Here is a 23,991-nt window from a genome sequence, read left to right as displayed (position 1 = left end):
GCTTTTATCTCCACTTTTTAGAGGCTCTTGACATCACAAAGAAATCACATTATTAATATAAAAATAAAATAAATCACCGGAGGACTCAGAATTCAAGAGAACCAAGTTTCTTGTGCGTTCTCTGTTCTGCATTTGGAAATGGGTTAATATTCAGACTGGAGAATTGTATACTGCATTTACAATAGACATGTCTTGCTCTGTAGGTAACTGAGGGTTGGGCAAAACAGAACAGCTGAGAGAATCAGATTGTACCTGACAATTTGCTGGAAGTGATAGCAGAAAAGAATACCAACATGAAAAATGCCCACGTCCTCAACAGAACTCATTTTCATGACAGAAAAAGTAGCAAATGTTATTTCAATTTGATGGTTTCAAATCCACTCATTTTTTAACATTTTGAGTGTTTATACGAATACAATCACATTTCTTTCTTCTTTTTCTTTTTCTCTTTATCTCCGAATTACAGCTAAGCAGAACCAACTAAGCAAACAGAAATCTCAATAACAAGAGAGTTTCATTTTTTGATGACCTGCAAAATAAGTAGAGTATAAATCCTTTCCGCTTTCTTCTGTTTTTATGTATTGACCAGATACAAATATGTAGTCATACAAACATTTCTCCCAAAATTAGCATTATTACTTTATTTGGTGATTCATTACAATCTGCAAATCCAATAGTAAAAAAAAAACAAAACAAAAAAAACTAGGCATAACGTTAAAGCATTTTACAAGCAAAATATTTTACTGTTTTCTTTTCAATTTGAATAGGTTGGGATAAGTGTATTGGTTAGAGGATATAAAGTACAGAAGAAACAAAACCACAGTTGATCTAACTGTACTGAAGAATGCTACAATCCCATGAGTGAACAGGATTTAAACAGCGACAGATATCAGTGGAAAACCATACACTTCAACATTAACAAGGCTGCCTTCCCATGACAATGATGCATCACGAAGGCTGTAAGCCACCGAACTTACTGTAGATCACCCTACTTCAAAGAAACTAAAGAGTTAAACAAGCCACGATGCATCTATCTATGCTCATCTCTTTTCTACTGGAACAAAGGCTAGAATGGAGAGAGGGAAATTTTAACATCAGCTTCTGAAACCACTTATAGTAATGTCCATCTCTTGTATATTCAGTATCATGGAGCTAGCAAAGCTTTGAGCTTTTTATTATTATTACTGTGCTTGCAGGTTAAAAAAAAAAAAAAAAGTACTTTTTCACTGTGTAGCAACAAAGTAAAAATATAGTGCTCCTATCCCATTGTAATCTCTTCTACGTTCCTCCAGCTGTACAAATCCGTCTTTAAAGTTTCATAAAACTAAAAAATAGTTGATCTAGATTGTAATAAAAAAGAATATTAAATACCTTTGGTAAAAATAGATATATTTAACAAGTTTAGAAAAGCAAATAGTTATATTGTCAAAAGGAGAGTATAAAAATGTACACAATAAAAATAACAAACAAACAAAAAATCATCGGCCATAGTATTAAGAATAAAGGCATTGTTCTTTTCAACGTTTTCTTCCTTAGCTCACGTTATTGTCCAGTCTTCTTTCTAAAAGGCAGGAGCTTTGCTAGAGCATATGGAAAAATCCAGTCTTTCCTACCAGCGTTAGACAAATTAAGTTTAATTCAGAACAAGACAGTCTGGTATAAACCAAATTTATAAAACAGAAAATGCTTTGAGTACATAGGAGTAGTTGAACACAGAAAGAAAGATTTCAGATGTTTTCAGCCAGAGGCCAGATGTTCTGGAGCTGTAGAAATGAAACAGCCAGCAGGATCGAGTCTCCATGATGCGAGCCTTCTAACTTTATTTTTACTCCTAAATTATAAATCCATGTATTGTCAAGAAAACTGTAGGGGACAAAACAAATACATGTATTTTAAATCTCTCATTGATGCCTTTCTCCCATCCTTTCACTGGGCCTCCAAACAGAGCTGTCATACATCACATAATCCCAGTTTTGCTTCTCCTCTCTTTAGAGCTCACTGTAAATCTTGAAGATGGAAGTTCCCCAAAGCAAACAACTGAGATTACAGAAGGAGATAATGCACAAGCCCCATAATAGAATCAGCAAGGATTGAACGTGCTTCAAAGAAAACAGCACAATTAAATCATGTTTATCCTTCAGTATTCCCTTTGCATACACAGTCACACTCCTCGTGGTGTTCCAAGGGTACATCTGTCAGTGATTTATGCAGTCCCCGGACACCACTCCTTGGCTTCAGCTGAAGAACCTGAAGGAGAAGAAGTTAAGCATCAAGAGAACAGCAGGTACTTCATCACACACCTAGGCTATGAGTTACACTGTACTGGAAACACACTGGATGGCAGGAAACCTATTAAAAGAAATAGGCTTTCCTCAGCTGAATTTCTTCATTTATTCCACTCACTCATTTTTACTTTAGCTTTTACACCAAATCCTTCAGAAAAGTTATTAAAACATATAGTTAAATCAATTTAATTATTAGGTAATTCTACAATAAATACTGTTAGTTAGAAATTTATCACAATAGAAATGGGACAGATCTCTTCCTTCATGGAATATGTACCTATGACTGAAGAAAGCTGAACAAGGAGGTATGGTTGTCATGTGCCCAAACTGCACTAGTAAACAAATGCTTCAGAAATGACTCAACAGTTTCACAGAAAAGCATTTTAACAAGGAAGGTATTTTTTTTTTAATGTGATATATCATTAAAAACGGTTTAAATATGTATATTTACTGTAAGTGCACGACATGCAATATTTAAAAAAAATTTTCTATAGTAAAAAGAAATTCTTACACTGGCTTTCAGTACTTCCAAACGTGCAAATGCAGAAAAGTGCTTACCTCGTGGTATTTTTTGGTGACTTTTGTAGGTATACACTGGCACTCATTGCAGTTCTGATGACAACAGGCACAGTTTCCACCACAACGCTTAACCAGAAGACACAGTGGCCAGAAAATGGTGTCAGTTCGCTTCAGCTCCTCCCTCAGTGAGACTGAGAAGTTGCGAGGAGTGCAACTATACAGCCGCACTTCTTCCTTTAGCAAGTTGAGATCAACCACTGCAAAGAGAGAAACAAACTGAAAGATCTTTGCTGAGGAGTATTCAAGTTTTATAACTCTGGAGGTGTTAGTTCAAATTAAACAAAGCAAGCCTTGGCTGCTCTGCTCCAATAAATGCTTTACCACTTCAATCCTAATGGAGTTCCCTTTGCTCACGCTGAGTTTGAGTGTTGCTGCTCCATATTAATAGTGGATTGGAAAAATGCTCACAGCAGTTAAGAAGACTACAACTCTCCACACAAGTTTTTGAATTCATTTGCTTAAAGCATTCAGACCTCTCTCCCACTACAATGTCAATTATTGCTTTTCTGCAGGTGTGATGCAAGTATAAATAAGAAACCATTTCTCACTTCTGTGGACAAAGACTTTAAAGAAGTCCGTAAAGAGTACCGTAGAGACAACAAGTAAGTGCACAAGCATGTTTTTAATTGCAGTGTATTCCATGTTTCAGAGGTCCCCTCTTCCTCCATAGCAATTTAAATCTGAATCACAGAATCTCAGAATGTCAGGGATTGGAAGGGACCTCAAAAGATCCTCTATTCCAATCCCCCTGCTGGAGCATGCACACCTAGATCAGGTCACACAGGAACACATCCAGATGGATTTTGGATGCCTCCAGAGGAGGAAATCACACAACCTCTCTGGGCAGCCTTTTCCAGTGTTCTGTTATCTTTACTGTGAAGAAGTTTCTTCTCTTATTTACGTGGAACCTCCTGTGTTCCAGCTTGTACACATTGCCCCTTGTCCTATTATTGGGTGTCACTGAGAAAAGCCTGGCTCCATCCTCCTGACACTCACCCTTCACATATTTATAAACATTAATGGAGTCATCCCTCAATCTCTTCCAAGCTAAAGAGACTCAGCTCCCTCAGCCTTTCCTCAACAGGGAGAATCGTGAATCCCTACTGATTCCCTAAAACTCATTTTCACTTGATGTGCCTTTAAATATAGTTACTCTTTCCAGGCATCCACCTTGAAGAGCAAGTTAAAGTTATTCACATAGGGAACCTGTTTTCCTATAATCTGGTTCCACTGTATCACAGTAAAGCTTTACTATGGCAGTGGTTAAACAGCTAGCTCACAGAAAGATCAGACACAGGGGACACTGCTTTAGGTTCCCCTCAGCTGCACAGCCAAGAAATAATAGAGGCAATTAAGTCTGAAGACCGAGGATTGATTTAGAGAAAAAAAAAAAAATTAATACATTTTTTTACTTTGGTGAAAAGCAATTTCATTTCATTTCTTTCAGAAGAGCCAGACTATAATTATCATGTTCTGGGATATTTTGTCTACGCTGCTTCTCTCCAAACCCACCCGTATTAAGCAATATCAGCAGCATTCGGTTCACAAACATATTCCAACTGGTTAGTATTATTTTATCTTTCTGAACAAAAAGAATAACTAAAACCCTGTGGTAATATGGCTTTTGAGACTGTTGTAATAGAAGTCTCAAAGCAGCACAGAGCTTCAAGCCGACTGCTTTTGAGCTAACTCAAGAATAAATTAGGAGTAAAAATATCTCAGTACAGTTAAAAAATCAGATTATTAACATTACTTCACAAATCTTTTATATTTACTGCTAGTAGTTTGTAAATAAATAAATAAAAAAAAACAAACTATAACATAAAGCTGAAATATGTTCTTGATCTGAATGGTTCACTAGAGAAATACCTTTTTTATTATCATGTAAGGAGTCTGCAGAGATCACCAAGGAGATCTTATGTCTACCAAGGCAAGATATTGCCTCTCAACTCTACTGAAACATGTAGGAAATTAAGAGAATTTAGAAGATTCACTTCCTAAGCAGAAATGCTCACTAGTTTCTTCAGAAACAGATACTGAGCAGCAATTTCATTCTGTGTTTCTTAAAATATTTCCTTCGCAGACCATATCCATACACTGGTATCCCTAAGGCAGGCCTTGCTGCTGGGAAGGGTCAGTTAAACACACTGAAGCTTTTTCTCTGCTTACATTTACAGTGAATGCCAAGTTGGGGCACTTCATTCCTTTACTATCAGGTTAACATCGGGTCCAAATAAACAACCTGATTTTAAAAGTCAGGAGTGTGTAATAACTCCAATAAAGTTACTGACAGGATGCCAGCCTGCCTCCCACACTGTAAGCACATTCCTTGGAGAATGCTGAGAAGGGAGCAGAGGAAAAGAGACAAAAGTTAGTGGGGAGAGATTCGCTGTGGGAAATTAAATATTATTTAAGGTCTTCTGATCAGCTAATAGCTCTGGGCTGAGTCATTCAGAGGGTGGACACGTCTACCTTTATCCATTAATCGAGGACTGTGGAAAGGAATCTAATACTTCTTTCTTACATTTTCAAACATACAAGAACTGAATAGTCAAAATGAGAATATAATGCCTAGAGTGCAAGAGAAATAGTAGTTCTGCTCATGCTGGAAGATTTCCAGAGAGACTGAAATTTGGTACAGTTTGGCTTGTTGCAGTGAACTTGAAGACACTTATGCATCCTAACGCAGCCGGATGGCCCTTCACCATGAGAAACTGAAAACAGAAATTGGGCACTGATGCTTTTTTTCCCAGCAAAACCATTGACCCACAGGAGAGAGATCCCTGTGTGGCATTCAGCTTCCCTGATAACTCATGCCTACTCGCAACAGCAAAGGAATGCAGCCACTTCCTAGGCCTAGCTGAAGTTACATGATAGAGAAAAGAGCTGTGTATTAACATGAGCAGTAAGGTATTGTACATTTTACCACAGAATCTGACTGAATTTCAGCTGAACCCTTCAGACGTGCAGGCTCCAATTTAAAAAGATTCTATGCAAGAACTCATTCAGCACTTGGCCAAAAAGTTTTAGTATGCTTTGCTGTAACAGCAGGGGTCTGGAGAGATAAAAAATGCCATGTTTGGTTTCCATGCTTTACAATGTATAAAGGTATATTGCTATTATACCTTGCAATGAACCCTTGCCCTACCTTATGTAATTCAATTTCATTAAAAGGTCTGTGGCAAATTTATCTAGTGCTTATATAATCACTTCTTTGAAGTGTGTGAATGAAGCTGTTATTTTTTCAAAGAGTATTTGTCTGTCCAAAATTTATTTTAACGCACTGTGGGCATGAAGCTAGATGAGAGAATGTATATATTCCCTTAAAAGTGTTTACTTAACCACAATAAAAGGTTATGTGGATTTCCCAAGTGCACTTAGTTACAATACCTGTTATAATGTGAACATTTAAACACTCTTTCAACTTGGCTGCCACTCATATATCATGTTTGACACAACAGTCAAAGTTCTTTTGTTTAGCACTAGCTCAGGAGGAATGGAAGGTTCTGTAGTAGCATATGAATGGGAAATACTATAAAATAAAAATAAGTGAAAAGGGGAAAAAAAAGGAGAAAAAACACAGATACAGGTAAAACCTACAGTAAAACCTATTTCTAAAGTGCACCTTTATTAGTATACGTATCTGAAGTACTCTGTTCACATCTGCCTGAAAGTATCTATGTTCTACAGTTGGCATTGCAACTGTCTAGCATCTTAAATTCTCGTTGGGACACTTGTGTGTAGGCACAGATAGGAGCAGAATGGTTTCAGTTTCTAAGCACTGTTGGTTACAAACCTTCAGTTTTTAAGGCATTCCTGGAAGTGTAGTTTCCTATAATAGGTCAGGGCTTTTACAAAACTGGTTCCCATGCAATTTTTGAACTGCAAACAAGGATAACAGGAAAAAAAAAAAGAAGCAAACTCATAACTTTTACACTTGAAAAGTATCTACAAAGTAGCATGCTTGGATTATGACTGTTCTTAAGCAACCTTCTCAATATGACCTGATGATTAAACAAAAATTTATGTGGGAAGTGATGGGATCACTTTTTTGCACAGCAATATGTATTTTATTTTTAAGTATGTTTAATATTATAAAAGAATTTGGGACTATATTTAGACATCAAAGCCTCTGAACTTGGTGTTTCTTTTTTCCTGGCTAGTTTTTGGAGGCATTTTATCCAGAAAAAAAAAAAACAAAACATCAGAGACAGAAGTTCTGTGGAATTTAGGTTGTTTAAATATAGTTTTTTCACACAAACTATTAAGTAGGAGTAAAGGACAGTACTCTTCACAAACTAACATACACTTTTAATTAGATTTATATTTTATCTTATGAAAGCAGGACAGCAATTTAGTTTTTACATTGGAATACTCCAAAACCGAGATTTACCTAATTATGGAATCTGAGAGTTTGATGGAAAAAAAAAACCAACAGAATAAAACAAGCAAACAAAAAAACTATGGTATGCACATTCCCAAACGTTTCTTAAATACATTTTTAAATGCAGCAAACCTTCCATTAAATGGAGTAACATTTTAAAAAAAAAAAAAAAAAAAAAGTTTGTTTTCCATGTCTATTGAATAGACCTAGCAGTTAATGTTGTGTCATCCCAACTGGACACATTTTCTTCTCCAAGCTATTACATTACACCCTCAGTAATGCAGTCTGAGGGTGGTCTCCTTAAGATGAATGTGGCAATACTGTCATATGTTTATTCAGTGGAAAAAATCTATTTCAGCATCTAATTAGAAGTCTTTAAAAGATTTACTGTCATCATTTCTTTCAAAGATATGTCTTCCTGAGAGTCACCTTCTTCTACATAGATGTTATCTAACACATGCATTTTAGTTTATGTAAGGTTTCACAAATTACTTTTTTTTTCTTTCTCCCGCTTACTCAATGCTTATGGCATATATTTGGCAAATACTGAAACTCTTTAATTAGGCAAGTGCTAAATGACTATCTGAAAGACATGGTTCACTGCTGGAAGCTTTTAAAGAGACTTCCTCCTCTTTGACTCTTGATTTAGTTGTTGTGTGCCAACCTGTAGTACTAGAGGTAAGTTTGAAGGGTTGGTTTTTAGGCTCTGATCCAAAAATCAGCCATCAAAAACTTAGATTTGAGTTATGAAAAGTTCCATCTCCTCCCTTTTCTGACTGACCAGATGATAATCTAGTTTAAATTCACTGACAGAGGACTCTGTTCAGTTACTCCTGTAGGTCACCATTTTCATACTGTGTAATGGGCAAGGAAGGAGATATTATGCTGTCCCTCAATGTGGAATCACAGAATGGCCAGGGTTGGAAGGGACCTCAAGGATCACGAAGCTCCAACCCCCTGCCACAGGCAGGGCCACCAACCTCCACATTTAATACCAGCCCAGGCTGCCCAGGGCCCCATCCAGCCTGGCCTTGAACACCTCCAGGGATGCACGGGGCATCCACAGCCTCTCTGAGCAGCTGTTCCAGCACCTCACCACTCTCTTGGTAAGAATTTCCCTCCTTCAACTTAAAACCATTTCTCCTTGTCCTGCCATTATCTACCCTTGTTAAGAATTGGCTCCTCTCTTGTTTATAGGCTCCCTTTAGGTATTGAATCCCTTTAGGTACATGGAATCCGTAAACATGAAATCGAGGGCAGCATCTGGACAATATGTTGAGAAAAAACTCATGAATGCCAAATTTAGATGGAAGAAAATAACTTGCTGAATGAGAAACAGCTCCACAAATCTTAAAATACATAGTCTATCTTACATCTGATTAATGCAGTTGAAAACTCCATGTTTAAACCAGACATGGACTTAGGAATTTCATGAGGTATTATGGAAGAGATATTTAGCTAACTGCACCGAGTTCACATGGTGTAGATGCTGGCACAATTCTAAGGAAGTAAACCTGTGATACAGTAAATGTATCTATAAGAAATAGAAAGTTTTTGCCCTTTGTAAAAAAAAGAAATCCAGAGAGTTAGGTTATGTGACTCACCAGGATACCCTGCCACTCTGTGAAAATGAGGAGCTCCCAATTCCCTAAGTAAGGCACCTTACCTGCTTCAAGTAGTTTTTCCTTTCTTAGTTTATACTGCTAAATTCCTTTAATTTCTGACTTTAGTTATTGTTCTTTTCAAAAAAATATAATTGTGAAGATAGCTAATAACAAATATCTCCAATTCTTTTCTTGGAATCAAGGTGATGAATACTCCTAATTACTTTTTACTGCCACGAAAACAGACCTGTAGAAAGCTGCAAGGCCAAATAAAAGAGTGATTTACCTCTTGATTTTCTCCCATGAATATATGCCTTTCCAAGAAGTTGCCACGTTGGCCTGTACAAGTCTTCCAAATCCAGCTGCCACCGATCTGGCTCCAGGTACCGGATAAGTTCTTCCACAGTACTAAATCCAGCAACAGCATTGTTTAGTACATCTAATGGCAAAGCTGATGGGGGTAGTGATGGTGGGCTAGGTGCTTCTGTGTGGTGCTGCAATCAAAGCCAAGAGAAGAGTACCAGTCAGAGGTTTAATGGATCTGCTTTGATCAAGTGTTGTACTTTCTGAGTTACATAGCTGGGAAAGTTTATATGTAGGTAGTTTGTTTCCAGTGGACAAAAAGACAAATGACAAGAGTCAAAAAGTATCTAATTATTCTCCAGCCCTAAGTGTAAACAACTTTCCACCAGACAGCTTTCCCATTTCTTACATTCCTTGCCTTAAAGATAGCATGTTAACATACCTGTTCTTCGAAGAAATTCACTAAGTGATGGACAAGATTTTCAAAACAGAAAGAATGATTTGCAAATACAACCCCATTACAGGCAATTACTGCAACCTTACAGAAATCTGGAGAAACAGATTTCACGTGTTGCCTTTCCTATCAAACTTAGCTACAGTCCTTTTGTTCCCAGTTTTCAATGTAAAATTTGAACATCCCTACTATGAAGACAGCGAATATTCATGTTCTCATCTATAAACAAACAAGCAAAAAAGCAGCAGTGTTGTTATATATTGTGCTAAAAATTGTATTTCTAGCTACGTAGTAGCTAGGTAACATCTGGCATGACTACAACTCTTTCCCCCTTAAGAAAAAGGTATTCCCAAGGATTTTAAAAAAAATTTAGACACTGAAACTTAGCACTGAAAAAAAATCACTGTGCTTTCCTGCAGCACAAAACTCCAGAACCTGCACTTGCTGTTCAGGGCTATCAGTAGAAGGCAGTTCAAACAAACTGAGACTTCTCATTTTGTTCTCACTACAATCTGTTTAAAAATTCTGCACTGATTTGTATTTTCAAAAGACTAAAAAAAGGCAAGAAGGGAAATCTAGGCAGGAAGTTCTGCAACACCATCATGAGTTTCTTTAGGTTTTTATATACACAGACATCGCTATGGACACTAAGTCCACAGCACTACACCAAGGCAATTTTCTGGACCACATAAGAGTATAGACTTGAACCTGATTAGAGGACAGGAAGGACAAGAAATCAGCAAGCTAAGTGCATTATGTTACATGGATCGCTGCATTCAAGTGTGGTGCAGGTAAGATTTAGGTAACACATCACTACAAGCACATTCAAGCTTTGGAAAAGGCTGTCCAGAAGGCCAGTGCATCATCTAATATGCTTTGTGGTCAGTGTTGTGCAGCAGGGAAATGGAGTAAGATCTACACTAGTTTATGTCATTACTATGTTGTCACTATATGCATACGTACATATACATACAGCAGACTTAGTGTCAAAATGGCAAACACTACTGCAACGTGAAATGTAAACATAATTTCAGTTTTTCCATCTGTAATGACAGACCAGTTGTATTTCTTTATCTTTACAAAATGAATGCAGAAATAGACCGATGTCCAGCTAGGTAGAAAAAAAATATATTTAATAAAATAATTCTTGTAATGCTACACACTATGGAGAAGTTTTCTAAAATACATAAATACATAGCTATATTTCATACAAATAATTACATTTTCCCTTCTGTGCTCTCAATTCTATTAAACATATTTTTGCCTTCAATATATCTGTGGTTGGAAGGGCAGCAAAAAGGGAAGCATCCACCATGCTCTTCCTATTTTTTGCTTCAAGGGCTTTGTCTCTCTCCATCTTCAAGAACTGCACTCAGTAGAGTGACCTGTGCTGCTTTTCAACAGGGAGCCTTGTAAAGATAACAGAGAACATAAATCTAATGTACTAATTACTAACTTTACTGTATTTTCATTTTGCTTTTCTTGCTCCATTTCCAATAGAGTGAGTGAAGTAGTTACTTCTCATTCCGGGTGGATGTGGATTTCTAAAAGTTAAAGCATTTCTTTCCCTCTTCTCTCCAATGGCCATAATAAAAATAATAACATACTGACCCATCTATTAGGTTATGATAACAAGGCAGCAGATTCTGGTCTGTAATTTAGATATTTGCTCTTAGCAAAACATGCTACTCAGCAAGTTTCAAAATAGTGCTGTGACACTGTAATTCGGATGGTTAAAAAAAAAAAAAATACAAAATTTTTCTTCCTGTTTTTAGCCATAATGATGTATTTGTTAACTTCCCTGGTTTGAAGGCGGAGGAGTTTGCTAAGGGAAAAAATAAACTAAGCCTCAAATGGTGGAAGTAGTACCAGAAAAAAAGTTCTTCTATTTGTTTCTAACAGGAGAAAGTATTTCAATTTCTGACTTCTATTGAGATCTTTTGCTTCCAAGTGAAATAGATGGACTTCAGATAAAAATCTGTCTGTCTAGAAACTACTTCTACATTTCACAACCTGGAACATGCACACCTAGCAATACATATATTGGAATTCATTGATTAGTGCTGTTCTGGATTCAGTAGGCATTTGCCAGTTACAATGTTATGAAGAAATGGTGAATCATTGTGTTCAACAGTAGCACAACTAAAGTTGTCATCGCTTTCTAATCATTCTCATAGCAAACTAAAACATGAAGAAAAGTAACCAAAATAGCTGAATTGCATAACTTTTTGAATAAAGTGGTTGAAATCAAGATTAATTATGTGTTTTCCAATAATCTCTTAGTCAATTTAAATTCCATAGTTAACATACATCAAAGATTACAGATAATCAATATCATAAAGTTATGTGTTGTAATTCATATGTATAACAATTTTAATGAAATCTCAAATCAATAAACCTAAATAAAAATGTCAATTAAAATTATACTCTCCATTACTATTCCTTGCTAATAAGTGTTACTTAATTTGGAAGTTAAATCTTTTGGATGGAAAAGAGCAGCAAACTGGTACTTCCTCCTTTGACCAGAATAATCTGTTGGAACTTTATCAATACATAATTTCACTCAGTTTTCCCAAACTTTTTCTCTGTTCCATGCATCCTCAAATAATACTGATGTTTTAGGCTTGAGCCTGTTTACGCATGAGGATGTATAATTTCCATTAACACAGATATTAAAATTACCTCAACAAGTTCCATATGTCAATGTGACCCCTCCAATTAACCGAACACTCATTGGATTTTAGTTTTGTGTCCAGGGAACAACTTCAACTTACTTTAATAGGAATAAAGACACTTAAAAACAAGATAGAGCTAAATAGTTGTATCTTTAGTGTTACTAAAACTGATTCAGGATGAAAGCCAGAGCAGAAAACTTAGGACTTCTGCTGCCCTGCAGAATAGCCAAGAATGACAATTAGTATTGGATCAAACAGAAGTTTCAGAGGGTCTTTTTATACCATATTTCTGTGTTTGTACTTGACTCTGTCAAAACAAATACCTTCTAGAAATTCTCAGAGGTGTTCACGAGCATTAAAGACAAGCAAAGAGATCAAATTTAGGCTACAGTTTTACTTATGGGCTTGGAAAAAAAGAAGAAAATAATACAAAGGCTTCACAGACCTATCCAGCCCTGAAGGTATACATAACAGCAGTACTCAGGAAGAAATCTAGGGAGTAAAATGCATGTTAGTGTTCTCAGAATAGTAGTGGTGATCTGCTGGAGTAATCAAAGCTGCCCCACCTAGCCTCTTTCCCAAAGGGGAAAGGGTATGACACATACATGGGACAACGAAGGTGCCCATTGGTGAAGCAGTAAATCTGAATAAAAACTACAAGACATGAATATGAAATTACCTAGTTGAAGATAAGACCCAAGGTAAATGTAGCTCGTAGCCTAACTTGAAGACTTCATTTCTTTGATTCATTTCATTTGATTGATTCATTTCTTGCTCTGACACACATTTCCTGTACAATCCTGAGAATTTGACTTAGGCCACAGCTTCCTGGTGCAAAGCTTCTGGCAGCAGCATCTCCTTGTTGCGTCAGCATGACTGTGTATGCAGCTGCACCATTAACAAGAGCTAATCTTTCTAAAAGAGAACATTGCTCCTCTCCATTTTTCTTTAAACCCATGTTTGTTCACAGCCTAGACCTCCAACAGCTAAACCATCCCAACCAAAAGTACAGTGGCCAATAAGACAAACATTGTCAGATTCACTATGGCATCAGGATCTTCATGCCATGACCACGTCAAATAAGCGTGTAAAATAAGCAACATGTCAATTCCTTGATATCATAAGCTCTATGAGAGAATGAATACAATAAACATTAGATTCATAGTTTATCTGAAGAATACGTAAGTATGAAGAGCAAAACTCTGGATGTGAGACAGCATTTTGCTATCCATCTGTTCTCTTGCACAGAGATCCAAGGACCAACTATTCAGAGCAGAACAGCACTCGCCTACCAACTACACAATATAAACTCTTACGCACAACTGCAATCTAAGCAAAGCTTACCTTTTGCTCCTGCCTCTCAGGTACTGACTATCAAGGTACTGACACTACTCCCTTCCAGTTAAAGGAGAAGAAAGATGCAATATTCTTAGTGTGCTGCTGCCAACAGTGATGAATTCCACATTTAATAATGCAATCACTGAGTTAAGACTGGAACAACAAAAACCAGGGAGTCAAACACCTGGCATGACAGCACATTTACAACTGTCTTGAACAAAACACTGTCTAGGTGTTTTTGAGTGAAAGCTCATTCATCAGCTGGCACAGTTTGGAGAAACTATTAAATATCAGTGTGGTTTCATCCAGCAAGAAGGCACTTTTGCAACCAAAAATCAATCAATCAATCAATTAATCAATCAAACTAAGGGGACATCTCTCATGCACAAAGATTAGAAATAGAAAGAAATTTGAAAGATTTCTTCTAATTAGATATTCTTATAGCTTTATTACCGTTATTATAAAATAATAGATTTAGAGGTGTGCTGTTGGAATTGAAAGCACACGTACATTATTGTAACACAATGAAGAAAGCCTATTTTGTACCTTTATAGGTAGCCCTCCTATCAGCCTCTTTAGAAGCTATGAGGAAGAGCAGATATCCAGCTCAGGAGTTTACCCTGAGGACATAGAAGTTACTTGGCATAACAATAGCTCTTTCTTTTCTCCCATTAACAGATGCAATAATGACTCTTAAAAGCCCCAACAAATCAAATCATTACCTACCTGCAAGCACCAACGTACTTAAGCACATGTATGTAGCATAAAATGCTAATCCATCTGAGAGAGCCTGTGACCTCCAACGACTCACACTCCCTGCTGTATGCGGGAATAAAGCTGTGCCGCCGCTACACAAAATGGCGGACCTCTTCAAGGGAGAGATGTGAGAAGGAAGTGAAGGTGCTCTGTGGTTCAGACTGTGGGCAACCGCCAAAGCAGACAAACTAGATTCTAGGATCTCTTGCCTCTGGCAATGAAATGGAAAAACAGAAGGAGCAAAGACAGATAATCCATTCAGGCTGCCAAAGCCATAAGGCTTTTAAATGAAGCAAGAGTGTTTCCTTGCAAGTGACAGAGATGTAAGCCAGGAAGGCCAGCACTGTTCCCATCCACTGCAGAACTTGCCTCTGTTGCTGAAGTTCCTATCACAGCAGCAAGGATGACAAAATAGGCTTCAGTGGCACTGAAGTAAAAACGTGCACGTTGTTCAGCTATCCTTGCTGCTGGGATGCAACTCCTGCCAGTCAGTTTCTCATGGAGCCTCCAGCTCTCTGCCTTTTGCACACTCCCTGATTTTTTTCTTATCTAAGCCTCCCTTTGTATGCATCCAGGATTTCCTTTTATCTCACCAATGACCTTACTTTCTTAGCATCCATGTCCTTGCAGTAACTTATATCTTGAAGCCAGAGACAGCTTTCTAAACTCTACATCTCTTATTTTTTAAAGACCCTTCCCAAGTTGTACAGAATTTCTGCTCTCCTGTCTGTAATCCCCAACAGGAGAAAGGTTACAAGGGAATGTGAATGTGCTGCTTCCTTTCTGTCTTTGCCTGTCACAGATATTAATAAAGGATTAATGACATGTAAGAGTAGTGTTGGGAGCAGCCTAACATTTCCTCAGGCTACCTTACAGTGGTGAGATAAAATATATCCAGAAATATTCTAAATATTCCCCCAGCTAGACTTTCCGTGCAGTTCACAAAATTCTAATGGAGCTGGAAACAACTGGGAGATGCTCTCAAGGAAATTGGCAGCAAGAAAATTGCACAGGATGTCACTAATCATCAGATTTCTTCCTGCAAATCACAGTTTTTTGCCTGAAGCCTGTGCACCATCACACACGTTGAAAAATACTGGTGAGAATTACTCATCTGAAGCCAGAACTGACACCTATCTAGAACAACTCCACGAATTCTCAGAAGATGACATTTATAGCAATAATTTCTGGACCCGTTTTCAAATAAATTTTAAAAGTTAATGACCTATAATGACATGTATGCTTTTGCATGTTTATATTTGTATGAAAATGCATTTTGCTTTTTCTTATGGTCCCATGTGTCAGCAATAACCCACAGTATTCATTTAGAAAATTAGAAGGTGGTAAAAAGAAAACTAATGCTCACAGTACTGTACTGACAATAAGGTCTTCCATACTCTACTCTTCATTTAAAAGCAAACATTTAGTGCTGCAATGAATTGGGCCTGGTAGTATAGACAAACTATGACAAATACCTCTGTGACAAAGGAAGTTCCAAAATAAAATCAGTAAGTCAGTTTTCAATTGCAGTCCATCCATCAAAAACATTCTTTTTGTTGCCATTTTCAAATTAATTTAGGTACTCAAACTAATTTTAGGAATACAGTCTCGGGGTTTTGATTCCTATAAAGTACGTTTGTGGAATATCTAATAATATCTAAACCATAACTACATCCAAAACCATAATCCTCAATGAGCACTACCTTCTTGTTTATAAATCTCTCTTCTAAATAAGACTTTACATGAAATATAGAGTAAGCTCTCCCCACTCCATGCACGCATCGAAAGAAAAAGTAACTCTATCTTCTGTGTCCTAGTAACTACTACAGAATATTTTCATTTCTGAACTTCCAAGAGGCTTGAAACCAAATGTGCAGCACATTTAAAATGAACTAGATACGCAGTAGCCTCCTGTAAGTACAAACAGGACTATAACTGAAACTTAGGAGCTAAAATCTAGTTGATTATCGTTGTTCTTGTATTATTTGAAAACACAATAATAAAAACAAACAAACCTGAGTCTAATTCAGACAACAGGCAATACTGATGTATCTATACACATTACAAAGAGTAATGATGCTGGGTGTGGGGGGATCCACAGTGTCTGGCATCGCAGGACTGGATTGCTATTTCTGTATCTGTGATAGGCTGTGCCCTGGAGTATCGGTATACTGAGGTCATGCACAGCTCCTTGCAGATTCTGATCACGTGTGATGTATGTTTCTGTCATATTAAAAATGAATGGACTCCACAGAATCACCAAGGTTGGAAAAGACCTCCAAGATTATCTAATCCAGCTGTCCACCTGCCACCAATATTTCCCCACTAAACCAGTCACTTAATGCAACAAGATTTTGAGCTACACACTGTATACATTCATTTTTTAAGCTATAAATACATGGTCATAACCTGATTACAATATCAGGTGAATAGGCTATACGTACAAAATATCTGCAGAAAACAACTGAAAATAGATTATGTATACACAAAACAAAGTCCCAAAACAATTTTCTGAAGTACAGTTTCTCTAACCACAGCCTCACAAAATCTTCGTTTGGAGAAAGTCCTGCAACATACCTGCTGCTTACAGTATGGGGATAAGTCTCTAAGTCTGATAATGACTCTGATAATGACATTTTCTTTATATTCATAGAACATTATTTTTTCCAGTACAAATCAATATCTGCAATTAATCATTTTAATGTGTTAAAAGAGTGAGGAAGTTTGTGTCCTTTGTATCCTTGCTAAATTTGGCTGAACCACCTGTAGGATATATCAGCAGTTTTCTGCTTCAATAAACCTCTTTTTCATGAGAGAGTGTTAACTATTGATGTCAACTGCTGTGATTTCTGCTTCCTGGACACTAACTTTTGAAAACAAACACTATTTTCCTGAATGATAACTCTGTCCTCCCTGTTTTACCAACTTGCTCTTCCTTTCCACACAAAGTACTTGTCGTAGTATTTAAGAACATTGAACATTTGTCGTTTCATAGCTGTCATCTCTCACTGTGACAAAGACCATCAGTCCCGTGTGCATCTCCGGTGTAGAATTCTACTGATTGCTTGTTGTGTTTTCCAACAAATACACTGCCTTCTCATTTTGTTTCACTGAGGATCTCAAGTCGAACTCTCCAGAGACCTTTCCAAAACTACTTCCCTATTTCATTGCTTTGTAGCTTCAATCCATTATCACCCTTTATAGTTCAAATACAGACTTGAGTGATAACCAGCTTTTTCTTTTGTTTTCAAGTAGTGATTAAGACAGCAGGATATTTTGTGACTCTTTATAAGAGCAATAACACTTCACAGCAGAGTATTTTTTCATAGCCATACAAAGATACTTGAATGCATGCAAGAGTAGAGAACCAGATAAGAAGAGTTTTTCAACACTTGAATAAATAAACCCTTTGTAAACCATTGGTACCCTTATAATAAACCCTTATAATAACCCTTACAATAAACACTCGGTATATTTTTGTTCATTACGTATTATTTTCTGGAATGTCCTGTTTTGATGAATGCCGTCTTACACTTGCAATTCCTTCCTGGAAGAGAAGTCTTATAAATTATATTACATATCAAATACTGAGAGATTCTTATGAGTACTAGGATCTCATTATGAGTAAATTCTTTTTTCATAGCTCAGACCAAAAGTCAAATTTAGTGCACAGAGAGCCTTGGCTCCAATATTTAGCTGAATTTTATTGCATCTGTTGTGGACTGAAATGTGGAAAAGCTTACACTTCAGTTAAGAGAAGATTTGCAAGAGAACAATCCAAATTATGCTTAAAATGAGAATTTATCCTCTATATGGAGAAGCATCATTGCTGGACAAGCAGTAATGTAAGAGCCTCAGTCTACAAATGAGTCAGTGCAAAAAATTCCCACAATCACAAGACTACAGTGAACATTTGGACATAACTTAAGAAATATTACCTCAAATCTTACTGCACATTGGGTCTCCATAATTACTAACAACCTCATTTACATACACACACAAAATTCATACAGAAAACACACTCGCATCGGCTACATTTATGATTTACAGAAGGATTTTTTTTGGTTCTGTACACAAAGCTCTATTTCTTGTTTGACAGACAGTAGTTCATAGGCAATAAACAGTTAATGCAAGCACAGCTGTTCTGAACAGCCATAAGTTTCTGAATGCATGCAGTCAGTCATAGTGCAAAGGCATCATGATTGTGGGTCTTTTCCTTTTTTTTTTCTTTCTTTTTTTTTTTTTTAATTAACCATTTCTGTCAATTACTTTTTAAAAAATACTTTAAAAATTAATAGAAAAACAGCCAGTGTTTGGAGTCAGGTAATGAAGCGCTCTGAATTCCCTCTAGGTATTGGAAATGGGTAGCTGTTACAAAAATGTTTACTTTTCCCAGTAAGTTCCTAGGTAAGTTCATCAAACGTTAAACATTAGGAACGACTGTTTATCACAACTGGAAAGTGTATTTGGCAAGGCAATGAAAATGTCTTCTAAAGCATATGCAATTTTAAGGTGCTCCTATGGAATACAAGCTAAATTGCATTCCACAACAGCTTTCTGTTCATTTCATATCACAATAAAAGGAGCACACCCCAAATTCCTGCGCAGCAGATATTGCAAATCACAGCTTGTCCTGCCTCGAGGGTAGAAAGTCTTTGAATAAAACATCACTCTGAGAGAAAGGAACCTCAGCTCTGTCCTCATGTATCCATTCCCTAGCATCATCAAACATGATGGAAATTTACTATGTTAAGATCTGTGATTAAAATATATTTTCTATACATTTGCTTTGTATACAACATACACATCATAACCCAGTGACCATCTATCCACAGGCAAAGGTTATGACAGCATTGCCCACAAAGAGATTCTCATTCTGATTGAAAAAGCCAGACTTCAGATATGTGAGCTAGCTCCTACTGCCTGTAGTGTTAGCCATAATGTTCTAATATACTCTTAATGTCCAGCTGGATTTCTCTTACCTTTGCATTTTCTGCTGTCTTCATCTCCTAATTCCCATCTCATGTGACCTCAATATAATTTCACATAAATATATAATGATAAATTATGCACAATAGCAGAGTATATGAGATTATACATGAACTAAAAGGCAAAATGAATGGGATATGGAATGCATACTATAAGAAATTTAGAAAACACATATTCCAAATCCACGTAAGAGGAAAGAGTTAAAAAGTGTTCAAAATCATAAGCACTCAAATAGAGATACAGGAGACCAAAAACTGAATGGGAGGCAATGTGATCCTGTTCAGAAAAAGACAAATCTCAGGCAGATGCACTCAGAACACACTGCTAGGCTACTGAACTGCTAGAAAGGTATCAGCCAAAGTGCTATGTTTTTACCTCCAGCACTTTTAAGATATAGGCAGACAGAGAACAGTCAGAGAATAAAGAAGAGAAAGAAAACACAAAACATGATAAGATTGAGCAATACAAGTTTTTTTTTTTTTTAACCTAGACTGACAGGAGATGCAATAGCATGTAACAGAGCAACAGATGATCAGCTGTTCCCCAGTCCATCAATCACAGGAAAAAAATGCATACTATGTTAAGCAGTGCAACAGATGATCAAGGTCTGTGAAATCTTTGTCCATGAACTTCAGGAACTGCACAGATATCTAGCAAGAATAAACTCTAATCCTTTCTTGGAGTGGGACGATGGCTCAGAAATACCCTAGCGAATTCCCTTTCAACTCTGCACTTTTGCATCTGCATTGCACAGAAGTTATCCAGCTACCTCACCATGTAAGCTTATGCTGAGAAAAATTCTGAATTCTGGAAATGAATGTTAAATCATTTTGCTATCTGCCGTGTTGACTTGATATAGCACAAACTCTTCTGTAAGCATAAGCAAGCTCTACTACTCCCTCAGCGACTACTTCTCCATTGGTACGTTAACCCTTTCTAACCCTTAAGATTTGTTATATTATTATTGTAATAAAACATGATAACTAAATGTCTGTATGCCTAAATATGGAATATCCAGAAAAAGATAGATAGTTTTGTTTGCAGGTTAGCCCAGAAGCCCTTATTCACATGAGAATATGGAAATTAATAAAACTACTTCCTATTTTGGAGTTTACTTCAGTTACTTTCTCTTGAAGAAAAACTAGGCAGTCAGATGTTACAACCAGGACTTCGGAGGAACAGGTTTTTGACAAAAGTTGCTTATTTGGGTGCAGCAGAAGTTCCTTTGGCAGTATCATTTACAATTTCTTTGAAGCCCCGAAATAGTATGCAATATAACCCACTTAACAAGATGGTTTTACCATCAGCCGTAAAATAAAAGTAGACACATTTCTGCCATGCTCCATTTTTCAATCTCTGCGGCTGCTATTTAAAATGGAGCCTTCAAAGACGGTTTGAAAGCAGAGCGCTTCATTCTATTTCAAGTAGTCTCCCATAAAAATGTTGTGCTGCTTACAGCATGAAGAAATCCATTAAATAAGAACAGGTTACATTTTAAGACACTACGTGCAAATGCCTCAGTCTGCATCTTGTTATTATTTAAAAAATAATAATCACTGCAACAAGTAGTTTAATTATTTTTACTACAATGCAGTAATATATTCCTACTTTGTACACACATCTCTTTCTCATCCCTTTCCTTTATATGTATAAACGAAAAGAAAACTGCCGAGTAATAAGCCCACAGTATGGACAAATCCACTGTGTTTTATGGCAAGATCTGATTCTCCTGAAGACTGCTAGTAAATCAAGCAACTTTCATGGAAGCCTGACAGGTTTGGTTATAACACTGTCTCTGTCCACAGCTGTGATCGAATTATCTCCAACTGATATGGTCAACTACATCATGTCTGCTGATTATTTTTAATTGAAGCTTGCTGACATAACATGAGTAAGGCTGGTGCTCTCTATCAAAAATGATGGAAAAATCATGGTGACTTTTTTTTTCAATCAGCCCATTGATTTTCCCTACAATCTTTTCAAAGAGGCTATTTTGATTATGGCAACCAGAACTGCCAGCACGACCTTCAAGGGATCTCATCTGTATGCAGAGTTGCACGCTGGTTCAGTGTAGCTCTCCATTCTTGCACGCTCATCCTGCCCGTAAAGCTACAAGCTCAGAACCAGTTCTCAGCACAAGAAATGTGGTGCTGTATGCTAACACCGTAAGCTAACACTCCTAACTCTTTTACAGAGCATCCTTCTTTACCTTATCATCAACTAAAAACAGCAAGTTCTTGTTGTTTCATTTTGCTTTGTTTTCCCAAAGGCATAATTTTAGGAAAATCTGTTAATCCTTCTGCAGAGTCTCAGCATTTACTTAATTTTTCATGCTCTCATTTTATACATTCAATGTAAATATCTATTTGAAAATGAGTACTTATACGCTTAAACATACTCTTCTGCTTCTACTTTTTTTTGCTGGAGTTTGTTTAGATTTATAACATTTTCTTCCTCAGCCTCCTTTCCTGTTCACTGAATCAAGAATACTGTGCGTTTCTGGTGATTTCATGGAGAATACATGGAAGTGATTACAGAACACAGGCATCAAAAAATGTGGTTTTCCAAGCTTTAATGAATTGTGGCTTCATGGGCTGCTATTCATTGCAATCTAGGAAGTGGTTGGATATGGGGTTTACTATCAGTTTAAATAAAGAGTCAAAGTGTAAGGCATTGGCTTCACCTGGATTTTCCAGCTCATAAAAAATATGATTTTCTGTGAACTGCAGATGTTGTTTACATTCTGTAGAATCCAACAAGACATAAAGTTATTTACTGCATTAGCCTATGGTCTGAAAGATCTGGTTGGATCTTTCTAACCACAAGACATCTGTTGATCCAGACAGAAAGTGTGCTTCAAAGATTGCAAAGGAGACCAAACTTTTGATTCGACATCATTTGAATACTTGACAAAACAGTTTCACAAATCTGGCAAGGAAGATAAATAAAGTGAGAGTAAAAAGATATTATTTAAGAAAGAAGCACTTATCACTCACTATGCATCTCAGTGCATATCGCAGTTGCTCTGGGCATTTATGACAGATGCTACAATGTGCTGCAGAAGAGGAGAAAGAAAAAATTTTGCAAGGGAATGAAAGAAGACTCACTGAAGATACTTTTGAGGCTACTGCAAGTGGGATTTCTTCCACATGGCCTGCACAGTGAATCCAATTAGACAATTTCTTTGTACAGGTAACAGAAACCAATTCTGGAAGCTTGCAATAGCAATTGGCATTGACAATCGTTCCAAAAGTAATGCCTCTATTTATCTACATAGAAACTAGAACAAAGAGCACAACTCTACTACTTCACAGAGCAAATTCTCTTTCTTACTATTTTCTTACGCTGTTTTTCAACACAGGCACCACCGTGAGCTATGTATTTTCATCAGTCATGAACAACAGCTTGCATGTCACACTCATAAAAACGAGCACCAGTGGAGGCAGCCCACCGTTGCTGTTGCCTCCACTGAAAGGCACCACCGCTGCCTCACTGTGCTCACACCCACTGCTTGGTCTCCATAAACGTTCAGGAAGCATTGATGAATGTCAGTGGGTGCCATTTTTTCCTCATGGAAGAATTCAGTGACACGCCACCGCTTCATCTGCACCTCCACCCCAGGCACCATTTTGTCAGACTGCTCCTCTGCTGCCATCTGCCACACAGCACCAACATGTAATGGAATACTGGTGGGAAGGTTCAGCCTCTGCTGGCATACCACCACTATCTGCCTCCGACACTGTGGGCCAACACAGTAAAATAGGAGGCATTAGTTTCTCATAACAGGTACCGCAGAAACTATCCTTAAGAAGAAATGCCAAGAAGTCAGCTAAATTGACTACAATGACTGCTGAAGATAGAGCCAATTAGCTATTTTTCATTACATCCTTTCTCTTTTTATAAGGAGTTATACAGGTAAGGCACTTAATTGCCAAGGTGACATTATTAGCATGCTCTTAGCTTTCTTCAATTATATACTACTTCATTTGAAACTGTTTTGCAATTTTGTGTGTGCAGTCCCACTAAACAAAAGTGAGGATTTGCATGAATTATAATTAATAAATGATCATGTCAGCATTTGGGAATGGGATGGAAGAATTATCATTTAAAATACATCAGCATAAACAATGTAATTTGACTGAATTCATATAAGTAAAAAATTCCCCCTGTAAAATTAAGTTCCATTTTAGGAGAACATTTTGCTGTTTAAAGCTGTAGTGTCTGCTCAAACAATGTCAATATGAATTATCTTAGCAGTTATGTACTGTAAAAGAATTCTGAGGAGAACAAAGATTTTTAGTAAGAAACTAAAATACATACTGACATTTTTTTTTCCTACTATAAAGTACTCTCCTACAGAAAATTAAAATTAAACTGATTGTGATCTTAGTAAAGCAGTTTCAGTGCTAACTTTAACACAATTCCCAACAAATTTACAATTGTGCTGGCAATCTTTACTTTTATTAAACCAGTCTCTGGTGTCTTATTCAACTTGTTTAGGAATTTTGAGGAAGAGGTAGCAACTATAAAATCTGATCACATAGAGCAGAAAATTGTTCTCAGTGCCATAAATACATAAAGGGACAATTATTTGCCAATGAATTTATCAATACATGTATACTTT

General features: G+C 36.9%; 1 protein-coding gene across 2 annotated transcripts in view; it reads right to left on the bottom strand.

Annotated features, from left to right (window-relative positions):
* Positions 1-614: 614 nt before the first annotated feature.
* Positions 615-23,991, bottom strand: part of PDGFC (platelet derived growth factor C) — a 117,144-nt gene continuing 93,767 nt past the window's right edge. For both annotated transcript variants that reach the window (XM_085221995.1, XM_085221996.1), the window contains exons 5-7: positions 9,139-9,346; positions 2,844-3,061; positions 615-2,247 (exon numbers count right to left, since the gene is read on the bottom strand). In XM_085221995.1, the coding sequence (XP_085078121.1) occupies positions 2,131-2,247; positions 2,844-3,061; positions 9,139-9,346 (543 nt within the window). In that variant the 3' untranslated portion in view covers positions 615-2,130. The remainder of the gene's footprint in view (positions 2,248-2,843; positions 3,062-9,138; positions 9,347-23,991) is intronic.

Source organism: Meleagris gallopavo, chromosome 4, assembly GCF_905368555.1.
Source record: "Meleagris gallopavo chromosome 4, MGAL_WU_HG_1.1, whole genome shotgun sequence".
Taxonomy (NCBI): domain Eukaryota; kingdom Metazoa; phylum Chordata; class Aves; order Galliformes; family Phasianidae; genus Meleagris; species Meleagris gallopavo.
The sequence above is the reverse complement of the archived record's forward strand: the minus strand, read 5'-3'. Positions and strand labels throughout refer to the sequence as shown.